The sequence below is a fragment of the Myzus persicae genome, unplaced genomic scaffold, assembly GCF_001856785.1.
Source record: "Myzus persicae strain clone G006 unplaced genomic scaffold, MPER_G0061.0, whole genome shotgun sequence".
In the NCBI taxonomy this organism is placed as follows: Eukaryota; Metazoa; Arthropoda; class Insecta; order Hemiptera; family Aphididae; genus Myzus; species Myzus persicae.
Window position 1 is genome coordinate 64,670 of NW_019104255.1, and position 20,275 is coordinate 84,944.

Sequence of the window (20,275 nt, forward strand, 5' to 3'; positions counted from 1 at the left end):
ATTCGTCTATTATGTAAATATATTTCAAGATATTTTGAATTGGTTTCATTGTTATTCGTGTATGGTATAAAATTGTGTAGGTAAATGCTTGGGATGAAGATGGATCTGCTCCAAACAACATTGTAGTGTACAGACTTAGTAGTGGAGCAGAAGATAAATTTGTGATCGATGCATATTCAGGTGTGATAAAAGTTGCACATGGGGCATCTTTGGACCCAGACAAAACTCAACCAAAGACATATGCATACTATTTAGAAGTAGTGGCAATTGATGGAGGAATTGGAGACCAACAACTCAGTTCTATTGTAAACGTAACAATTAAAATTCAAGATGTAAATAATAAGCCCCCATTTTTCAAAGAAATGGAACCGGTTCACGTGAAAGAAAACGAATTGGTGGGTAACTTATTACATTAAACTTCCATCGATAGATTAGTTTTAAATCATATTTTATTATTATATATTAATTAGGTTGGTAGTGTAATTAAGAAAGTTGAAGCAGAAGATCCAGATGCGAAACCGGTATTGAGGTATAAAATCGATGTGAACGCTTCAGAAGCTAGAAATGAAGATGGAGTTATCATTAGACCGACAGATTATGATTGGCCATCGGCATTTGCTTTAAACCCCGTAGATGGTTATCTAAGAGTGGGCAAGCTACTTGACAGAGAAAAAGTTGAAACTATCCGGTTAGCACTCGTAGTAGAAGACATTGCTGCAGTTAATGGCAAACAAATTGTTCAAAGTAAGTAAAACGTAGAATATATTCGTAAATCGTTTCATAAATCGTAGCTGGTTTAATTAACTTGCATAAAAATGTTATTTATATTTTTCATTTCAATAGCTATTTTAATTGTCCATGTCGATGACGAAAACGATAATGACCCAGTGTTCCGTCAAAAGTTTTATAAAAGAACTGTGATGGAAAATAGCCAACCTGGTGTACCTATTATCACCGTGATGGCAGACGATGCCGATAAAAACAGAACAATCCATTATTCGATAGAAGGTTTATTTATTTAATTGATTTTTTTTTAATTAAAATTTAATAACGGTACATTTTAACACCAATTTATGTTTTCACCAATTAAAGATTCGTCAATGGATGCCACAGATTTAATTAGACTAGATCCCGAGTCTGGGGAAATTGTCGTAGCTGGTCGTATCGATCACGAGCAAGTACATTGGATAAATGTTAGTGTTCGAGCATCGGACAGCGGAGTTCCAGCTCGGTATTCGTTTGCAGACGTTATTTTACGTGTAATCGATGAAAACGATAACAATCCATATTTTATTGAAGATACACCCACCAACATAACAATTCCAGAAAACACGCCAATCGGTATGTATGATAATTATTTTACAATAATTAAAACTTATTATGACGTTTACATTTGCGTAGGATCGTCGGTAGCTATAATTACAGCAATGGACGCAGATTCCGGCGATTTTGGTAAAATAACATACTTATTAGATCGTCTATCATCACAGGTAAATCAAAATGTTAAAGATTTTTAATTGAGAATAATATTCAAACATACTAGTAATTATTATTTTCAGGGTAAATTTACAATTGATACAAATAACGGAGTATTGAAAGTAGCTGATACGTTGGATAGAGAACAGACGAGTACCTATAATTTAATTGTCGAGGCATGGGATAATTATCAGTTCGGATACATTTCCGGCGAAAGTCGGAACGCCTTCAAACAAATTATGTGAGTACCAATCGTGCGTCACATTGCATATTTTATATTAAACAATTGTTTTAATTACATTTATATAAACAGGGTGACGGTTTCCGATATAAACGACAACGCTCCGTTGTTCGACCATTTACCTTCCGAGTGCGTTGTTGTCACAGAGTTTCATACCATTGGTGATATGATTTTATTAATAAAAGCTACAGATGCAGATGATCCGACCACGGTTAATGGTCGAATAATGTTTTCTATCGAAGATGGAAATGAAAGAGGTTGGTAACAACTATTATTTATATTTATAACTATAACGTAATAATATTAACAAACAGAACTATTATCGTACATTTATACATTGAAGGAATATGATTTGTAATACATTTTTTTTTTAGAGTTATTCGGTTTACATAATGTTGATTATTGGTCTGGTCGCTTATATACAACTTCGTCGTTGAAAAACCTCTATGGAAATTACAGCCTCCTTATTCGAGCACAGGATGGTGGTGATCCTCAAAAATCAAGTTTAGCCACCGTGAACGTTTGTGTCACAGATGTCAATGACAATGCACCCCGTTTCGTGTCGCCTCCATACAATGTAACCGTTAGGTTGCTTCAAGTAAGTAAATCAATAGATAATTTATTGTTTATGTTTATAAATGATTTTATTTTTAAATGTAGAATATGACAATTGGAAGCCCGGTAATTACAGTGAAAGCTATTGATGACGATGTCGGCCAAAATGCAGAAGTTAGGTATCGTTTTAAACAGGATCTAATGGGTGATTGGAAGACATTTTTGGTGGACGAGATAACCGGATTAATCACATTAAAAAAATCATTGAACAAAGAAATCCAAAAAACCTACCAGGTACCTAGCTGAGTTCTACGTTTATATTTTACAATATTAAATATATTACTCTATAACTATTCATCACATGTTTATAGATTCGTATAGAAGCTTATGATCTTGGTACACCAACACCCCTATCGTCTGATTTAGAACTTACAATTCACGTGCGGAGTACTAATGACTTTCAACCTAGATTCTTAATTGATGAAATCACCGTAAATTTCACTGGTAATTTTATATTTCATGATAATAGTTAATATTTATGTAAAACTAATAAAACAAAAATAAAAAATTTCCTAATGAATATTTTATTTGTATACATTTTAGAACATCGTGAACCAGGATCTGAATATTGGCAGCTTATTGATACAGTTGATCGAGAGGAATTAAACGATTTAGAAAAAACACCACCTCCAGTTTGTTACTATGTGATATCTGGAAACGATGAAAACCGATTTATTGTTGAACCTCTTAACCATAGGATTTCTGTAAGAAAAAAAAATATCTATATGAAATAATTTGAATAAACAATATTCCTATCTATATATGATCTACAGGTTGCTTCTGAACTCGATCGTGAAGTTAAAGAAACCTATGAACTACTTGTGAAAGCTAGCGAAGATTGTTTGCACTCTCCGCCACCGAGTCAGGGTTTTATTCAAGATGATGATAGTTTACTTAAAGTTTTGGTTTTTGTTAACGATATAAATGACAACGCACCGGAATTTGTGAAAAGAGTATTTACGGGTGGCGTGACTACAGAAGCAGATTTTGGCGCAGAGTTTATGCAAATAAAGGTAGGAGTAATAATATAGTGTTGATACCTCGCTATAGAAAATTACTGTGATTATTATAAACCAATATTTCACACTTATACTATTTAATTTTAGGCAATCGATGCGGATAAAGGAAACAATGCTGAATTGTCATACTACATTGTTCCTGGTTCTTTGGAAGTATCACTAGCAGAAGGACTGGATAGCATACAATATCCCCCATTTTTGGTGGACATAGCTACGGGAGCAATATATTTAAATTTTGATCCTCAAAAGGGAATGAAAGGTTACTTTGATTTTCAAGTGGTAGTTAATGACACCGGTGGGTTATATGATACGGCACGAGTACTCATATATTTGTTGCGCGAAGACCAGAGAGTCAGGTTCGTCGTGCGACAAAATCCATCGCAACTACGGGAGAAAGTTGAAATATTTAGAGAGTAAGTTTAAAGTTTTTATTAATGTAATGTATAATTGACAATGAACTTATCGTTGATCGTATTGTTTGATAATAGAATCTTAGGAAACGTTACTGGAGCTGTAGTTAACGTTGATGAGTACAAAGTTCACGAAACCCAAGACGGGAGAGTAGACAAAACAAGATCGGACATGTACTTACATTTCGTCGATCATCAAGATAATTCCATCATGGAAGTTCCACATGTGTTGCGGATTATAGATGAAAACATCGAGCATCTAGATTCGTTATTTAAAGTAATTTTATTTTTAATAAATGTATCCGGTTATGAGATTATAATATTAAATGAGGATTTATCATTAGGAGTTCAACGTACTCGATACACAAGCAGCTGAGCCGGAACCACTGCGTCGAGCTTCAATGAAAGATGACAATGTGATTTGGATGTGGTTGGTCGGAACCACTTTTTTCTTGGGGTTACTATTAATAGTCGTCGTATCCATTTGCCTGTCCCAACGTTCGAACTATCGTAGACAACTGAAAGCGGCCACTATAAACGCATTCGGTAAGCTCTGAAAGTTAAAATTTTAAAATATTATAAATAATATCCAAATATGTGTTTTCTATTTGGTCGATGTTGTATAGACCCTAGAACTCCAGATCATGTTAATTCAGCCGCAATCGGTGGACGCGTACCGAATACGAACATGCACAGTGTGGCAGGATCAAATCCTATGTGGATGCAGGCGTATGAAAACGAATGGTACAAAGACAGAGAGACTTTAAGGTAATTCGACATCTCTATTACGTACTATTCGAGTATGTTATGATCGCCAAACTACAAAGTACAGTATCTTAACTGATAGTATTCAACTTACAAGTTACAAATACGGTGGTACATTTTTGTTTTACTCCTGAACATAATCTTTCTCGTGTAGGTAGATACTAATTGACCTATGGTACAGAATATCTGATTATATTGATTTATTAGGTTTTTTATTTTTATTTGATTATTCTTCATAATCAAAAAAAAACTCTCAGATCTGTTTATAGATCAATAACCACAGGTGTTAATTTTACTTGTTTTGTTACAGTCAAACGTCGGAGCGCGACTCTTTGGACGACAACACAACCACTAGTACGACGTCGCCTCAGCCAATAGAGCGATCAACGACTACATTATTTATCAAAAGGTTGGTACAACGACTGAGCAAACGCGTATTGCTATTATACTCAAATAGATTTTGAATTGGTTTTCGATTGCAGTAACGAGTGTAACATACACACGGACAGTACTGACGACTATTACGAACGGACTAGAATCACCGTGAAGAACCTGGAAACTACAGAATTATGACATTAGATTGAACAAGTACGGTTAGGCAACTTCAGTTGGAGACCGCCAACATTCCACCAAGCTCAAGACACGGCGGCCCGGCCGGAGAATATACCTATAGGCTACAACGATTAGCGATGTATTTTTTTTAATTTTATACAAAATAAACCTAATGTATAAAATATATATTTAGTGATAAGGCTGATTCCAGATCTTTATGTATTCTATAGAATGGGCAAACTGCAATACTGTTGAACGATAACTATAGTCTTAAGAGAATAACGGATCGTCAAAATATTATGTTCTCTTGAGAAAACTCATTATTTATAGGTTTAATAATTATATGATATTGTTAAACAATTATTTTGAGACAAGTCCCAATACTGTGCCTACCTTTGAATTACCAACTACTTATTTATTGTTATATTGTTATTAAGGATATTATTTCAAACGGTTCGTTTTTAAGGAGTTTAATATAGGCAATATAAAGTAGAAGTGTGAGAGAGTAGTTGATTGTGTGTTTTAAAACTTAAAATAATCATTAGTGTGCGTATGAGAACGTGCAACTATCATGCACATACACACAGCATTTTTTTTTGCTGAACGAATAAATATAATATATACCTACTTTTCATCAATCATACAGTTTGATCCTTTTATCAGAAGACTTCTAAAAACAAATTGTCATTCGTTAATTGTCTTTATTAGGGCTATAAGGACTTCTGAAAAGCTGTAGAAAAATCTGGCTGATGACAATTAATTAATTTAATAACACAAGAGGGTTATGTTTAAAATTGTATTTGCATATTTTTACACATTTTGTCGTTATTGCATAAAGATGCATAATGCATTTTTAAGTATATCTGACAAAGTAAATGCAAATGTGAGTATGAAGTAAACTTTGGTTGTCCGTCATAATTTATTTGCTGTTGCTGCGTGTTGGTTGATTATAGAGTAATTATTTTTTCAAGTTTTTATCAATTAATTAAAATTATATTTTTTCACATAAATTTTGTACAAAAGTTGGACCAACACCTTCCACATAAATTTCGGTAAACTTCGTGAGATATTCCTACTTGGAAAAATAGTATTGCTTTATTAGTTTGATTGTTATGAATGTAGTATTGAAAAAATATAGGTATGTATGGGTACAAAGTTATGCCCATTTGAAATCTCTTAAAATAATGTTAATTGGGTAAATTAAATTAGTTTTAACTTAGATAAAATTGTACACCTTTATGAAATTCAAAACACTGTAAACAGTAATCCCAAATTCAATAGGTTAAAGCATTTAGTAATGTCCGAGTTTCAGTTTAAGTAAAAAATGTTTTCCTCTGACAAACCATTTGAAGCCATAAGCACAATACTATATTAGACTATAACCATTCTATAAGCACGTTTGTCATAAACCGTATGTTTTACGGTTAGTTTTAACTATTACTAGTTATTAGAATATTTTTTATTGTTGTTAATGAACATAATATCCAAATAATCATTGTGTGAATACCACGGACGATACTACTTGACCATTTTCATAGGCGGAAATCTGGTAAAATTATTAGGTGTGGGGGAAGGGGCAATCGGCAAAAAATAATACCTCTATAATAATATGATAAAAAATTTGTTTTTAAATTAGCGATTTTCGCTATTTCTCGCTCAAAGAATATTATTAAAATTTAATAATAAATAAAATGGTACTTAATTAATGAATTAACCATCTGTGAATACAAAGGAAATCAATATCTCGAAAATGTGGAAACTATTTTATATACATCAAAATAATGAAAATGTATAAAATATTGAATTTAAAGCATTTGAGTTTATGTACTTATATAAATAATTTTACATAGAATATCCAAAAATTCAAGCACCTCTAATGCGGGAGGAAATACTACGTAATTTAATTTATTTTTGAGTGAACTATAGCGAGTGCACGTGATTTACGGAACTGTTAAAAAATAAGAAATTTTTTGTTCAACCAAACATTTATTTGAATATTTAAATACATTTAGTTATTATTTTTTAAATAAATCTATCTATTGATCACCGTTTTCCGTGGCCAAGATTCATAAATCTAAAATGTTTAAATTATTTACCAATCGTTTTAGAAGGGTAGGATGACTTTTTATTGAGAGGGGGGCTGCCCCCCCCCCCCCAATGATTTCCGCCAATGCTTATGTTTCTTTGTCATAATCATAACTGATATCCCATAAGTTATTCACAATCCGACAAGCTGGTCGAGTAACACCTGGCGCCCACCTATAGATACTGCGCATTATAAGCAGGTCCTATCTAGGATTTAATATTTATTTATGATAAACATTAACTTTAATTATTATGTGTTTTTAGTGTTTATACTGTATGTTTATAGAATTTAGTACAATTATTTACTATACTTATTTTACCATCGACAATATTTTTTATTTATTATTGGTAAACCTATTATATAATTATATAATTAATTATTATTTATTATTATTATTATTTTGTCGTTGTACCTAGTACTTACTACTTATAGTCTTATTGTGCGCGATTGTACCGCATGTATGTATATATTTTACGAATCAAAATTGAAATGCCCTACAATATTTTTATGTGTTTATATATTTCGTATTAAACAATGAAACGTGTTTTTATTTTATATGATTAAAAATATTATAAACCGATTATGGATGATCGAATGTGTGGGTGCTTTTTTATTATCATACTAACTACGTCATATCAAGCGTATTAATTAATTGTATTGAATTCAATCAAATTATCGAAACGCAACTATTCGAATCTTATAAAGTTATAACCTATACAGTATACAAAATTCATGTATTGGATGTATGATGAATTAAACGTGGTCCGTTGTTAGAACGAGGACATTGCGCTTTGACATGGCATGAGGTCACATGCTAATCATGTAATTGCATCTGTGCTGGCTGAATGAGATACGAATTGCTCTTACTTCCTCTGTAAACAATATATTATTATAATTTATAATGTGTTGTTTTTGGTCGTATTGGGTTTCCGGTTCACGGTGGTCAGATTATTAAAACCATATATAATTTTATTATATATTGTCAATGATGTTATACAGAATTAGACATTTATTTATCATTTATTAATAATAGAATATTATATTTATCATTTATCATCGAACTTAGAAATATCGACACCATCGAAATTGGAAATACCCAATCGACGTCACAGTTTCCGAAAAACTGGCACCAAAACGATGATACATACGGATAGTAAAACATTTTATCATTTATTACAGTATACAATATTAAAAAATAAAATTTAGAACACTTTTTCGCAAACAAGCAATCGTGCATTCTAACACTAACTTTATAGTTCATACTTCCATAGACTCTAAACCATTGACTAAATAATAACGACTACAGAACATAGACACAATTATCATATTGATACTAATGATACTATGTTTAACTATAATAGATTACTGATTAGTAAGTCTATGATATCGGTACCTATATTATGAAATAATGTTTTTAAAACGGAATTCGACTATCCGAGTGATTATCCGTGCTTGGTGGCAAAGGAAGGAGGTAACGCGGAGAAATCTCATATTCTTCAAAAATATTTTGGATCGACTCTCCAAGTTATATCCTATTTAATGCTCACATTTGTTTACATTTTTGCATCCTTCTTTTCATTTTTTATATCAAGCAATATCCCTGTTATGTCCACCAAGGACATTGGATGGGACTTTAGATTCACGTAATTTTTTTACACCCCCTTCCCCCATCACCGTATACTTTTATAATGCGAAACATTATATACTATAGCCCCCCCCCCCCCGGTATAAATTAATTACACTAAGCCTATAAACCAATAGGCTATGATGACCACAGATTAGATTAAATTTAATCTATTCTTCGACAATAAAAGACCAATTATTGATTCTTATAAATACATATATCATCTTATTAAATATCCCAAATTAATCACTGAATGACTGAACTAATTCTATTTAGATAAGCAGTAAGCATAGATATAAAATATATTATTATTTATTGTCCAAGTATATTCACAGACCTCTGTATTAGAAGATCTTCTAGAAAAGCTAGTTAAATCACATGAATGAAAAAAATGTACTGAAGAGAATATTATATAATGCTGTAGGGTATGCACTTTCCACTCAAAATAATCAATAGATACAATAAATTACGTGAAAGAAAACATTATAATAATAATTATGTAACAACAATATTATGATGTAAGAAGCATTGGTGCAACTATTGGGGTGCAAAAAGGTCTTGAGCATCGCGAAGTTGAAATTTAACACACCTTGTTTTTTTAGGTCTACATCCAAGCTATGGTTATTATAGTGAAATGCTATTTATTTTATTTTTTTAAATTATAAAATATTTACTGAGACTTGACCAAAAAACTTTGGTAAAAACTGTACTGAATTATTTGTTCCAAACTATGTGCACCGTTTTATTCAATAATTAATATGATTTTTAAAATAAAATAATTGTATTAAAATCTCTTGATGTATTAATAAAATAGGTAAATACTCAAATAAATTCTGTATTTTAAATAAATACTGGCCACGATGTAAGGTAGTATGGTTAGTGGTTACCCAACGACCTATTAGAAAATGTTAGGTATTACATGGCGGGTATGGTCGAATTGCACTTATTTTAGTCGAATTGCACTTGGGTTTAAAAAAGTTAATAGTCGAACTGCACTCGGGTAAAAAACAGGTAGTGATCGAACTGCACTTGGGCTCAAAAAAATTTTTAATAAAATTATCATGCATTTGAAGGGATTTTTTCTTTGCTGAATTTGAAATCATTCTCCGAGGTAAATTAAGTGGTTCTTCATGAATATGTGTCAATTCAAACCGAAAAATTACTTTAGAAAATTCATCTAGATATAGTTTTGAAAGACAACCACGATAAGTACCACGCCATTTAACACCATCATTTACATATTTTTCTTCACAATATTTTTAACGGGTTTTCCGTTTTAATTTTTTTTTTAAACGAGTGCAGTTCGACCATTACCTTTTTTCAATCCAAGTGCAATTCGACCATTCATTTGTAGGTAATAAGTGCAATTCGACTATCCCGTACATGGCATTCGATTTGAATCAAAAAGTCATGTGATCTGTGACTGTTTCCGCATATAGCGCTCATATTGGTTAAAATGAAAACTAAATTGCGATTAGCACCCGTTAATACCAATTATAGCCTATATAATATGCTATATAGTATATTTACGTGTCGTGTTTTATGATTTTTCAATTCTTGTATTTTTTTCACAAAACAAAATTGTACACACTACGTTTCTAAAATACTTTTTTCCACACGAGTTCAGTAGTTTACACGTCGTGATATATTTTTATTTTAGTCAAATTTTGTCTTGAGTCTGGACATTTCATATTTTCATCAGAACGTTTAAAGTCCAGCATTCGATGTTTTCAGTCGGGTCCACGCTAGGACGAACATTGTTCTCGAACATGTTCGTTGAGAATGTTTTACCTAAGCTGTACGTATTTCGCATGTGTGAGCGAACAACTCTAAAATGTTCGCTCAACAGGCGGCATTTGAACGAACATCAAAGAAAATATTTGCCAACATCGTCATCAGTGTGGATGTGTTCGACAACAAATTTGTTATAAATTACAATTTATACTTAAAAATATAAAATTTATAATTTAGCTTTAAATTGATAAGTATTTTTGAATAAATAATTATCATTAAAAGAGTTCATAGAAATATAGAATGATTAGTTATTGATCAGGTTTACCGACTTACCTATAGAGTATAGGTAAACATTTTGAATTATAATTGTTTTATTTAAACTTCAAACTTTTATTTTAAATACTGAATGAAAGATTAAAAAATTATGTAAATTATTGTTTTTGTTAAAATATTGCACTGAAATTATTAGTGAAATTATTATCATCGAACGTGGCTTATTTCTGAGTATAATATAAGTAAAACTATGGTTAAAGTTATCAAAATTGTGTACAAACTAACTGTATCACATAGGTAAATAGGTAATAACTAGTAATATACCTAAATTGTGCATTAAATGCCTACAGGCTACAGATATTATTATTTACTTCATTATTTGTATGAAACTATAACTTTTACTAGGTAGTTATTATTATTTAATGTTTATCAAAAACAATAATATACCATCAAACACTTGTTTAGAAGTAAATATTACTTCCTATCCAATTATATTGAATTAATTGGGTAGGTATAAACTTTAACTACAACATTTAAAATAGTGCGTATTATTTTTACGTATTGTACATACGAAGTTTAAGTATTTAGTAATTAATAATAATAAAAAGATATATATTTATATTATTGTGGAGAATATAATTATATAATTACACATTATTAAATTTAGCCCAATACCGTGCTACTTTCACATATTTTAATATTTTATTTGTACAGGGAAATCCAAAACTGAAGAATGATCCTTTAAATTATTTTAATAATAAATCTATGTTTATAATGTTTATTTTCTTTTTTGGGTACATTTAATTACCAATTCAGTCGTTACTCGTATTTCACTACTGTGTGAACGCTGTGTTGTGTTATTTGATCAGATAATCTATTAATTTAAAATGTCTGCCGAAAAAGACTGGAATCAAGACCAAATTCTGAAACTTATTGATTTAGTACAGCAAAGTGAGAATATTTGGAATCCCAGTCACAGTATCCCAGATTCATCAATGAAATTGCCAACATCTTTGGTATTTCACAGCAAGAAGTTGACGAAAAATGGAAAACTATACAGTCCCAATTTCGTAAGGAACAACGTATGGTAAAAATGACGTGGCTTCCGACGAATCACTCCTCCAAGTTCCTTTTTTTAAAGTTCAGTTTTCAAAGTCTTCGGTGTTAACCAAAGACCAAAACCATAGTAATAAAAAACCGGTTTTAAAAACCAAAACCGACACACCAAATTTTTTTAGGTTTCCGTTCCTGATATTTAGTCACATTAAAACTGTGATGGCCAGGGGGGGCTAAGACCTGTACTTTACTTCTGGGGACAATAGTCCCCTCTAGCCCCCCTCCGATTTTCGCCTATGATATTGTATAACTCTATATTTTATACCTATTTACTTGTATAATTAATCTGTGACCTGAATTTGCCGTCGTCGTTTGTTTTTTAGCGTATGTTTTGTGTTGCGGGCTCGGGAATAAAAAATATGCGCCTACGTCACTCGGGTAGCAAATTGTCTGGGGCAATAAATTGTAATTTTAAGACTAAAAAGTAAAATATGTAAGCCCCAAAAGACTACGTAATCAAACTTAAGTATAGGATATAGCTCCATCAAATCTTCGGGATAAATACAGCTGTGCCATATCTAGAGTGCAGACACCGTATCCAGGAACTGCTTTCTTCATCTCACTTCGAACTGAAAGGTTCGAGATCCTTGATAAAAATTATTGAGCAGAATGAAATATGTGAGTAAAAGCTACTGAATGTTGTGTTTAACGGCTTGTCGGTTTACTGTTGCCTTATATGTTTCTCTTTTGTTCATTGAAATTAAGAAATGTGAATCGTCTCCACTCTCCGATATGAGTGACTTACTTCATTGGCTTTTGCCACAGATGGTAGATATTGTAATATAATATGATATCGTCATCAGTTTTCGAGTTTTTTACTTCTTTGGATGACACTATACATTTTTTACTTCAGATTTCGAAACAGAATATTATTCAGAGTATTTAAATTTATAGAAATTATTAATAATAGTATTATCATTGATTATAAATACTATAGATTGCTGCTCACTGGCCGGGTTTTCGGCGGCGTACAATAAAACTCTCGGTAGATGGCGATAAGAACAAACAATAGCAATAAAGATAATTATTAACTTATATTATTAAGATTAAGATAATTATTAATTTATATTAACAAGACCTATAATTTGGTCTTGAATGATTGATTGTCTTTATGTGACTTTTGCTTTATATTATTATTTTAAAAATTCTTTGATTATGCTTTCTTAGCAAAAAATGTGTTCAGTAGGTATAACATATAAATAAAAATGATCAATTTCTTAATTTATTTGTATTATTTATCATTATTATAGATATCCTAAATCATTTATTTCGGAAACTATTACCAGCGATAGTGGATACCCAATATGAATCTAGGACAAAATATCCAAGGACAAAATATCCAACGGTCAAAATCTCCACGGACAAAGTATCCAAATGTATCCGTAAATTAGTAGATTACACTTTATTTACTAATAAAATTAGCTCAAATATCTCAAATTACTAATTACTAATAGTAAAATAAATTACATCAATATTTTATAAATTGTTAACTACAGAAATACATTTTTTTCTACTGCTATATTAAACACTTATAACTAGGACCCGGAACTTGATGCATTTGCACACTTTCGTTTTAGGTCACAAGTCCTTACTTATGAATAACATTGTATTACATTATTTTCAAGCTTTTTGAGTCGAAGAATTTTTTTAGAAAAAAGAATAAAAAATTTTAAATTTTATAAATGTCTATAAATAGCTTGATATGTTCAAGGTTTAAATTATTTAAAAAGTGTCATACCTGAAGAAGCTACAGATTTGGTCGAGTATTTTGAACGCACATATGTAGGGTCGTATAAAAGAGTTGGGAACGTGCAATCGGAGACACGTATAAAATTGCGAAAAACATCTCCTCATTTTCCACCATCTGTCTGGAATGTAAGAGACGCAACATTAAACAACGGAGATCGGACTAACAATGTATGTGAGGGATGGAATAATCAAACTTAGTAAGTACTTATTTATTCAATTAAAATTTTCAATATAATTTGTTTAATATTAATTAAGGTGAATCACAAACATCCAACAATTTGGACATTGATTACTAAGATGCGGCATGAAAATGCAGCAGACGAGACCAAAGTCGCGCAGCGTCAACTGGGTACTTGTACAATTGGACCACCATTGAAAAATAAAAGGAAATATACCTACGTTAAAACATCTTTGCGAAGAGTACAATGATGGAAGTAGGGACATTCCAAATTTTTTAAATGCTATTGCTAATCTTATTAGAAATTAAAATAAAATGTTCTATTTTTAAAAACGTCTTTCTAAATTTTTAGAAAATAGTGTAAGTAGTTATATTTTTTTAACAAATTATTTACTATTTTATTTTATTTTATTGTGTGTTCATAAAAACAAATTATTTTACATTTTATTTTATATTATTTGACTATTTAACTAATGTTTGTGCAAAATTTATTTTACTATTAGTGATGCAGTGTAGGTATATAGGTTTAACTAATTTTACGAGCTTATTTTTTTAGAAAATTGTAGATTCTGAGCGGAACGATGAATGTATTGATTTTACAATGATGTATGAGTTTTTTTTCTAAATTTTTAGAAAATAGTGTAGGTAGTCATATTTTTAGCAAATTATTTAATATTTTATTTTATTTTATTATGTGTAGGTATACTGTATTCATAAAAACAAATTGTTTTACATTTTATTTTATATTATTTGACTATTTGACTAATGTGTGTGCAGTGTATTTTGTGATATTATTACTATTAACGTAATTTATATATTATATAATATATTTTTATTTTTATTTTTATAATGTGTATTTTACTAATCTACGTAAAAACGGATAGATTTGGATATTTTGACCGATTACCACCCAGAATATTGTAGGAGAAGTCCAAATGAAGGCGGTTTTCAAACAGAAATAATAAAAAATTCTACCACATTTCCCATTGACAATTAATGAATTGTTCTTTATTGCCCTTTACTATGTAAAATATCCAAAGCGCATACCGATATCAATGTAGACTGTAGAGTATTGTTGTTCTGTAAAAGCAATTAAATATATTTACAAGGGTTCTGATCAAGCAATTTTTAACATGGTTAATGATGGTAATGAATTAACCCAGTATAGACACGGACGGCATATTAGTACTAATGAATCTGTTTGGAGGATTTTAAGTTTTAATATTTATGATATTAACGATATCCCACCCAATGTTGTGCATTTAGCGGTACATCTAGAGAATGGAAAAAGGGTTTATTACACCCAAAACTGTTCAAAATAGGTTAGATATCTTACAAAAAACAAAACTAGCTGCTTTTTTTATACTCTGGCAAAATGATGAACTATCTAAAGCCGTGATGTTTAGGTTTTGTTATCATCCCGTTGTTATGTTAACAAAATAATTTAATTTCATCATAGGACAATTTTATCAACACTATTATCATATATTATTCATATAGTCAGTTATTACTTATCAGTATTTCACAACTAAAGATAATAAAGAAAGTATTCAGTACTCACCATTTTTCGAGTTCAATTTTCAAATAATTTGAATTGCTTAAATGTTTGATAAAGTTCCCATTTACAGTATTTGAGTTACAGATTTTAAATATTTAACTGTAAGCTCAGTTGTACATTTTAAATACATTTTTTATATTTTGCTCAGTTTAATATGTCAGAACTGTCGGTGAAGACCAACGACAATGTCACATTATGTGTATTGGTATCCGATGAAAATCCAGAACTAAAATTTATACTTCTGGATAATGAACCTTTAACATTGGGTAGAACACAACAGACTGGAATAGTCGATCAAAGAATGTCAAAAAATCAAAGTAAATTAAATATAGTGTTATGATTTTATAACTATACATTTCCTAATGAATTATGTTTATCTGTGTGATAAATCTTTTATTATTCTACAAGAATATGAGTTTATTCACTTTTATCCTATCTGATGTTCTAGAGCCCGGAAGTGGTACAATTATATCCTGTCTATCCTGATATCCATAAACATAAATGTCACTGGGGTACCTGCTTATTAAAATTTTGAAATAGATAAGTTTTTTTTTTTGAATGTTCAGGAAAATAGTATGAATACCAACAAAATCAAATAATATGTACAGTGAACACCAATATTTTTTCAATGTAATTGGAACCAAATAATTTTCTTCGGATCAGTACTTTTTAAATTGGTTTTAGTATCGATACCTAAATATATCAAATATTTTAGTTTATAAATATTTTATTATATCTTTAATAAACTGTTATTTAATGTTTAATTTTATTTTCATAATAGACCGAAGCCAATGTTGAAAACATAATTAAAAATATTGTGGCATTTACAAAAAATAATTTATGTACCTTTACTTAGTTTTAATTTAATCCAATTAGTATTTTTTTTTAGATTCTGGTAGGTATCCCTAATTAAATTAAATCACAAACTTTTGTTGTACGTAACTTTAGTTATTGATTGACATATAGATATGTTGTTAATTTTTAAATTTTTTTAGTGAAATTTGTTGCTGACTATTCTACAGCTCGAGTATTGGTTGAACAATTAGGGAGCAACAAGTCAGCTGTTAACGATGAATCTATGATTAAAGGGGAAAAAAGACTCTTAATCCATGGAGACAAAGTGGCATTGTTGTTTAATAGCAATTATACATATCATTTGGATTTCGTTACACCTCCTACTTATGGTGTAGACTCCAACAAAAGGACAACCAATTGTTTAGATAAAGAAATTTCATCTAAAAAACCTCGCTCAGATTCCATATCTAAATGGGAAACTAGAGATGGTATGTTGTTGGTGTATAATAGTTTAAATATCGATCATTAAGATAAGTTAAATTTTAATTTATTAATAATAATGTTAATTTAAAGAAATTTTACCAAAAAAACCTCGCTCAGATTCTACATCTAAATGGGAAACTAGAGATGGTACATTATTAGTGTATACTAGTTCAAATATTGTTCATAAAGATAAGGTAAATGTGAATTTATTTATACTGTTAATGGTTTTAAAATGTCTATTTTAATGTTTGTATTTGGTGTTCAAGATAGCAGCATTTGATATGGATGGAACACTTATTGTTACCTTGTCTGGTAAAGTTTTCCCTGTTGATGAGAATGACTGGCAAATATATAGTTCACAAGTCACTACATCTATTAAAAAGCTGTCTGATGAAGGTTACAAAATAGTGATATTTACTAATCAAGGAGGTATTGGGACTAATAATGTAAATGAAAAATCATTTAAAAAGAAAATTGAAAATATTCTCAAAGTGATTCAAACACCAGTTCAAGTATTTATAGCCACTCGAAAAGATATATACAGAAAACCTGCACCAGGAATGTGGAATATATTGGTTTCTGATGTAGGTTATTTTTATTTTTTTATTCTTGGTACAACTTGGTTGTTGGTTTATAAAAATATTATATATTAATGCTATTATCAATGAATAAAATTACTTCATTGCTGTTGTGTTTAATTAGGCTCAATAGTTTTTATTATATAACTAAAGAAATTACATTAGTATTTTGTATTTTAGTACAATGGAGGTTTACCAGTTGACATTGAAAAAAGTTTTTTTTGTGGTGATGCAGCAGGCCGGCCTGCTCGTATAAGTCCCAACGGCAAACCAATTAAAAAAGATCATTCTTGTTGTGACCGCTTATTTGCCATCAATATTGGTCTCAAATTTTATACTCCTGAAGAATATTTTTCAAAAGAACCTACTGATGAATTGTATGCACTACCTGGATTTAATCCAAATGACGTTATGTCTAATATCCTCTACACAGATTTAACATCCAAAATTTTATTTTCCCCTAATAAAGAAGTGAGACCTCTTCAGCACTTCTTGCAATTATTTATATTTTGATTGTAATTAAAATAATTTTTAGATGATCATAATGGTTGGCTGTCCTGGTTCAGGGAAAAGTTATTTTGCATCAAATAAATTATTTTGTCATGACCGAATGAAAATAATTAACAGAGATACATTGGGCTCATGGCAAAAATGTATTTCTGAGGCTAAAAAATACTTAAGTGGTGTTAGTTGGAGTGTAGTGATTGACAATACAAATCCTGATGTAGAATCAAGAAAACGCTTTATTGATCTAGCTAAAAGTTTAAAAGTCCCATGTCGAGTATTTTTAATGAATGTATCCAAAGACCATGGAAAACATAACAATAAAGTAAGTATAAAAACAAAATCACTCTTAAATTATATATTTAAAATCTGTGGAATATTATGCTATGAAGTTTATTTAATGTTTACTTTAAAATTTGTTAGATTTTGTAAAGATAAGCACATTTTTATTTTTAATAACCACATATTTTATTAAATTTAATTTAAAAAATGTGCCTATAAATATATAGGCATGTTTGAAAATTGTTTACTCTATTCTGTTATTATTATTATTGTTCAGAAATCTATGTTATTTATTGTTGTTTGAAATTCAAACCACTAGCAAAAAAAACCATTTTATATATTTACATAAAATAATTATCAAATGATATAATTTTTTTTTTATACAGTTTCGAGAACTAACTGATAGAAAACACCAAAAAGTATCAGATGCTGTAATTAATACGTATTTGTAAGTATACTAAAGCATCATTCCTTGTAGTTATAGGTGTAACAGGTGCTAATTTTAAAAATAATTTATTGAATACATACATTCTTGTCTAAAATTTTTTATTTTGTTTAGAATAATCGTTATATCCAATGTTAGTGTAAAAACTGTGGAAGTCAGTTTTTTATATATTAGCCTTTGAGTATACTTTGTAAATTAATACCCAGGTCATTGTAATGGTTATGTTATGTTAAATCATTTTATGCAAATGATTGAGTTCTTCAAAAACTTAAACATCAAAATATTTTTGAAATATTTTTTTTGTTGTTAATTTGGTTAATCATAATATTTAATATTATACCAATTAGAAAACATTGAAATAATGAAATAAGAAAATAATTTATTTTTATATTTTAACTTTTTATAGGTTTTAGTTGAGTTTTAATATTTGATTACATTTGAAATTTATTTGTTTAAGAATAACAACAAAATATAGACTATAGGTAGAGTATATATAAATATTATTAAATATACAAAAACAAATACTATAATTGCTTTTAATTAAATAAACTGACTATGAAACATATTTTTACTTTTATTTTAACTATGCATTTTACAACAACTACACTTGCACTAGGGTGGACTGGCTCAGGGTGCTATAAACTAAGTAGTATTCCGCGTCTCCATTCATAATGATGACCTGGGCCCTTTCTTAACTTTAACTCTTATCATAATGTAAAACTTTTTCCTGATTTTAGCAAGTTTAATAAAAAACATATGGGTCCCTAATTAATTTCCACCCTGGACCAAAAATAAACAGTCCGACCCTGACAAACACTTTCGATTCTATGTTCTGTTTATATTAAATCGAATATTGGCTTACTGATTTTGAGTAAACTCTTATTAGACTTTTTTATTTTAACAAATTTTAAGTACACTTAATGTTTTTTCTTTATAGAAACTATTAGTGTTGAATTTTATTTAATATAATCTTATTTATAATTCTTTTATTTTTCAATTTATGTGTAAGAAAATATTTATTATTTTAAAGTCAGAACATCACAGTAGTATTTAAGTTCATCATTACTTAAAATATATATGTTTACTTACTTATTTTTCAGTTCAAAATTCCAAGAACCATCCAAAAGTGAAGGTATTGACGAAATAGTTAAAATAAATTTTGTTCCTCATTTTAAAAATCCTGATCATGAAAAGCTATATAAAATGTACTTGCTCTGATACACGTGATTTTAATTATTTTAAAGGTTTATTATATTGTAATTATAATTGTATAGTTCATTGAGAACGTTATTTTGTTTTAAGTATCAATTTGTAACAAATTATAAATGCATACCTAAATAACGTTTTGAAATTTAATTGTATGAACTAAAATTATGTGTTGTAATTTAAACTGTTTCTTCTTTTTTGTAAACAGATATATTAAATAAAAATCTAATTTAATATATGGATGAATCTGAATAACCGTTGAAATTATTTTTTACTACTGTAATTTGTATTTATTAGCAATTCATTATTATATAATACAGACTATGTTGAACTGCATAAGCGTAACTATGTCTATATTTTAAGGGATGTTAAAAAATAAAATATTACTTGCAGCAAATTCAAATAGTTTGATGTTTAAATTTAAAACTTATTTAAGACATATTCTCTAATGATCCTGCCATCCAAGGAACATCTGTAAAATATATTCTCTCACTGTTTTCAGCAAACCTAATATTGTACCTAATTTTTAAATTTTATATGAATCAATGCTTTTGATGTACTACAATTTACTATTATTACAACATCC

The 20,275-nt window shown here is 29.5% G+C and overlaps 3 protein-coding genes across 4 annotated transcripts in view; all 3 read left to right on the forward strand.

Moving 5' to 3' along the window:
* Window positions 1-7,232, forward strand: part of LOC111040491 (cadherin-23) — a 34,813-nt gene extending 27,581 nt beyond the window's left edge. The window contains exons 12-29 of one of the 2 annotated variants that reach the window (XM_022324423.1): window positions 81-395; window positions 471-744; window positions 844-1,008; window positions 1,093-1,341; window positions 1,402-1,490; window positions 1,560-1,717; window positions 1,790-1,974; window positions 2,092-2,315; window positions 2,378-2,566; window positions 2,644-2,776; window positions 2,876-3,036; window positions 3,106-3,345; window positions 3,439-3,764; window positions 3,840-4,038; window positions 4,106-4,307; window positions 4,388-4,529; window positions 4,837-4,935; window positions 4,984-5,089. In XM_022324423.1, coding sequence (XP_022180115.1) covers window positions 81-395; window positions 471-744; window positions 844-1,008; window positions 1,093-1,341; window positions 1,402-1,490; window positions 1,560-1,717; window positions 1,790-1,974; window positions 2,092-2,315; window positions 2,378-2,566; window positions 2,644-2,776; window positions 2,876-3,036; window positions 3,106-3,345; window positions 3,439-3,764; window positions 3,840-4,038; window positions 4,106-4,307; window positions 4,388-4,529; window positions 4,837-4,935; window positions 4,984-4,990 — 3,357 coding nt within the window. In that variant the 3' untranslated portion in view covers window positions 4,991-5,089. Of the gene's footprint in view, window positions 1-80; window positions 396-470; window positions 745-843; window positions 1,009-1,092; window positions 1,342-1,401; window positions 1,491-1,559; window positions 1,718-1,789; window positions 1,975-2,091; window positions 2,316-2,377; window positions 2,567-2,643; window positions 2,777-2,875; window positions 3,037-3,105; window positions 3,346-3,438; window positions 3,765-3,839; window positions 4,039-4,105; window positions 4,308-4,387; window positions 4,530-4,836; window positions 4,936-4,983 lie in introns of both variants that reach the window. The other variant, XM_022324422.1, reaches the window with a different exon arrangement.
* A 4,450-nt stretch (window positions 7,233-11,682) lies between these two features.
* Window positions 11,683-14,089, forward strand: LOC111040484. The gene is given in 2 exon segments (XM_022324415.1): window positions 11,683-11,746; window positions 13,623-14,089. Coding segments are annotated over 2 exon segments (531 nt in total).
* Window positions 14,090-15,365: 1,276 nt separating this feature from the next.
* On the forward strand, window positions 15,366-19,762 carry LOC111040508 (uncharacterized protein F21D5.5-like). The gene is made up of 8 exons (XM_022324441.1): window positions 15,366-15,713; window positions 16,392-16,679; window positions 16,765-16,868; window positions 16,941-17,258; window positions 17,433-17,723; window positions 17,788-18,081; window positions 18,425-18,486; window positions 19,584-19,762. Exons 1-8 carry the CDS (start codon window positions 15,551-15,553, stop codon window positions 19,699-19,701), a joined length of 1,638 nt encoding a protein of 545 aa, XP_022180133.1. The 5' UTR covers window positions 15,366-15,550; the 3' UTR covers window positions 19,702-19,762.
* Window positions 19,763-20,275: the final 513 nt, after the last annotated feature.

Bases quoted from the DNA above. Each gene is read 5' to 3' on its own strand.
- LOC111040508 (XM_022324441.1), top strand. From the start codon at position 15,551: ATGTCAGAACTGTCGGTGAAGACCAACGACAATGTCACATTATGTGTA. The intron at 17,724-17,787 runs GTGAGACCTCTT...AATAATTTTTAG, and splicing joins TATTTTCCCCTAATAAAGAA to ATGATCATAATGGTTGGCTG. The intron at 18,082-18,424 runs GTAAGTATAAAA...TTTTTTATACAG, and splicing joins ATGGAAAACATAACAATAAA to TTTCGAGAACTAACTGATAG.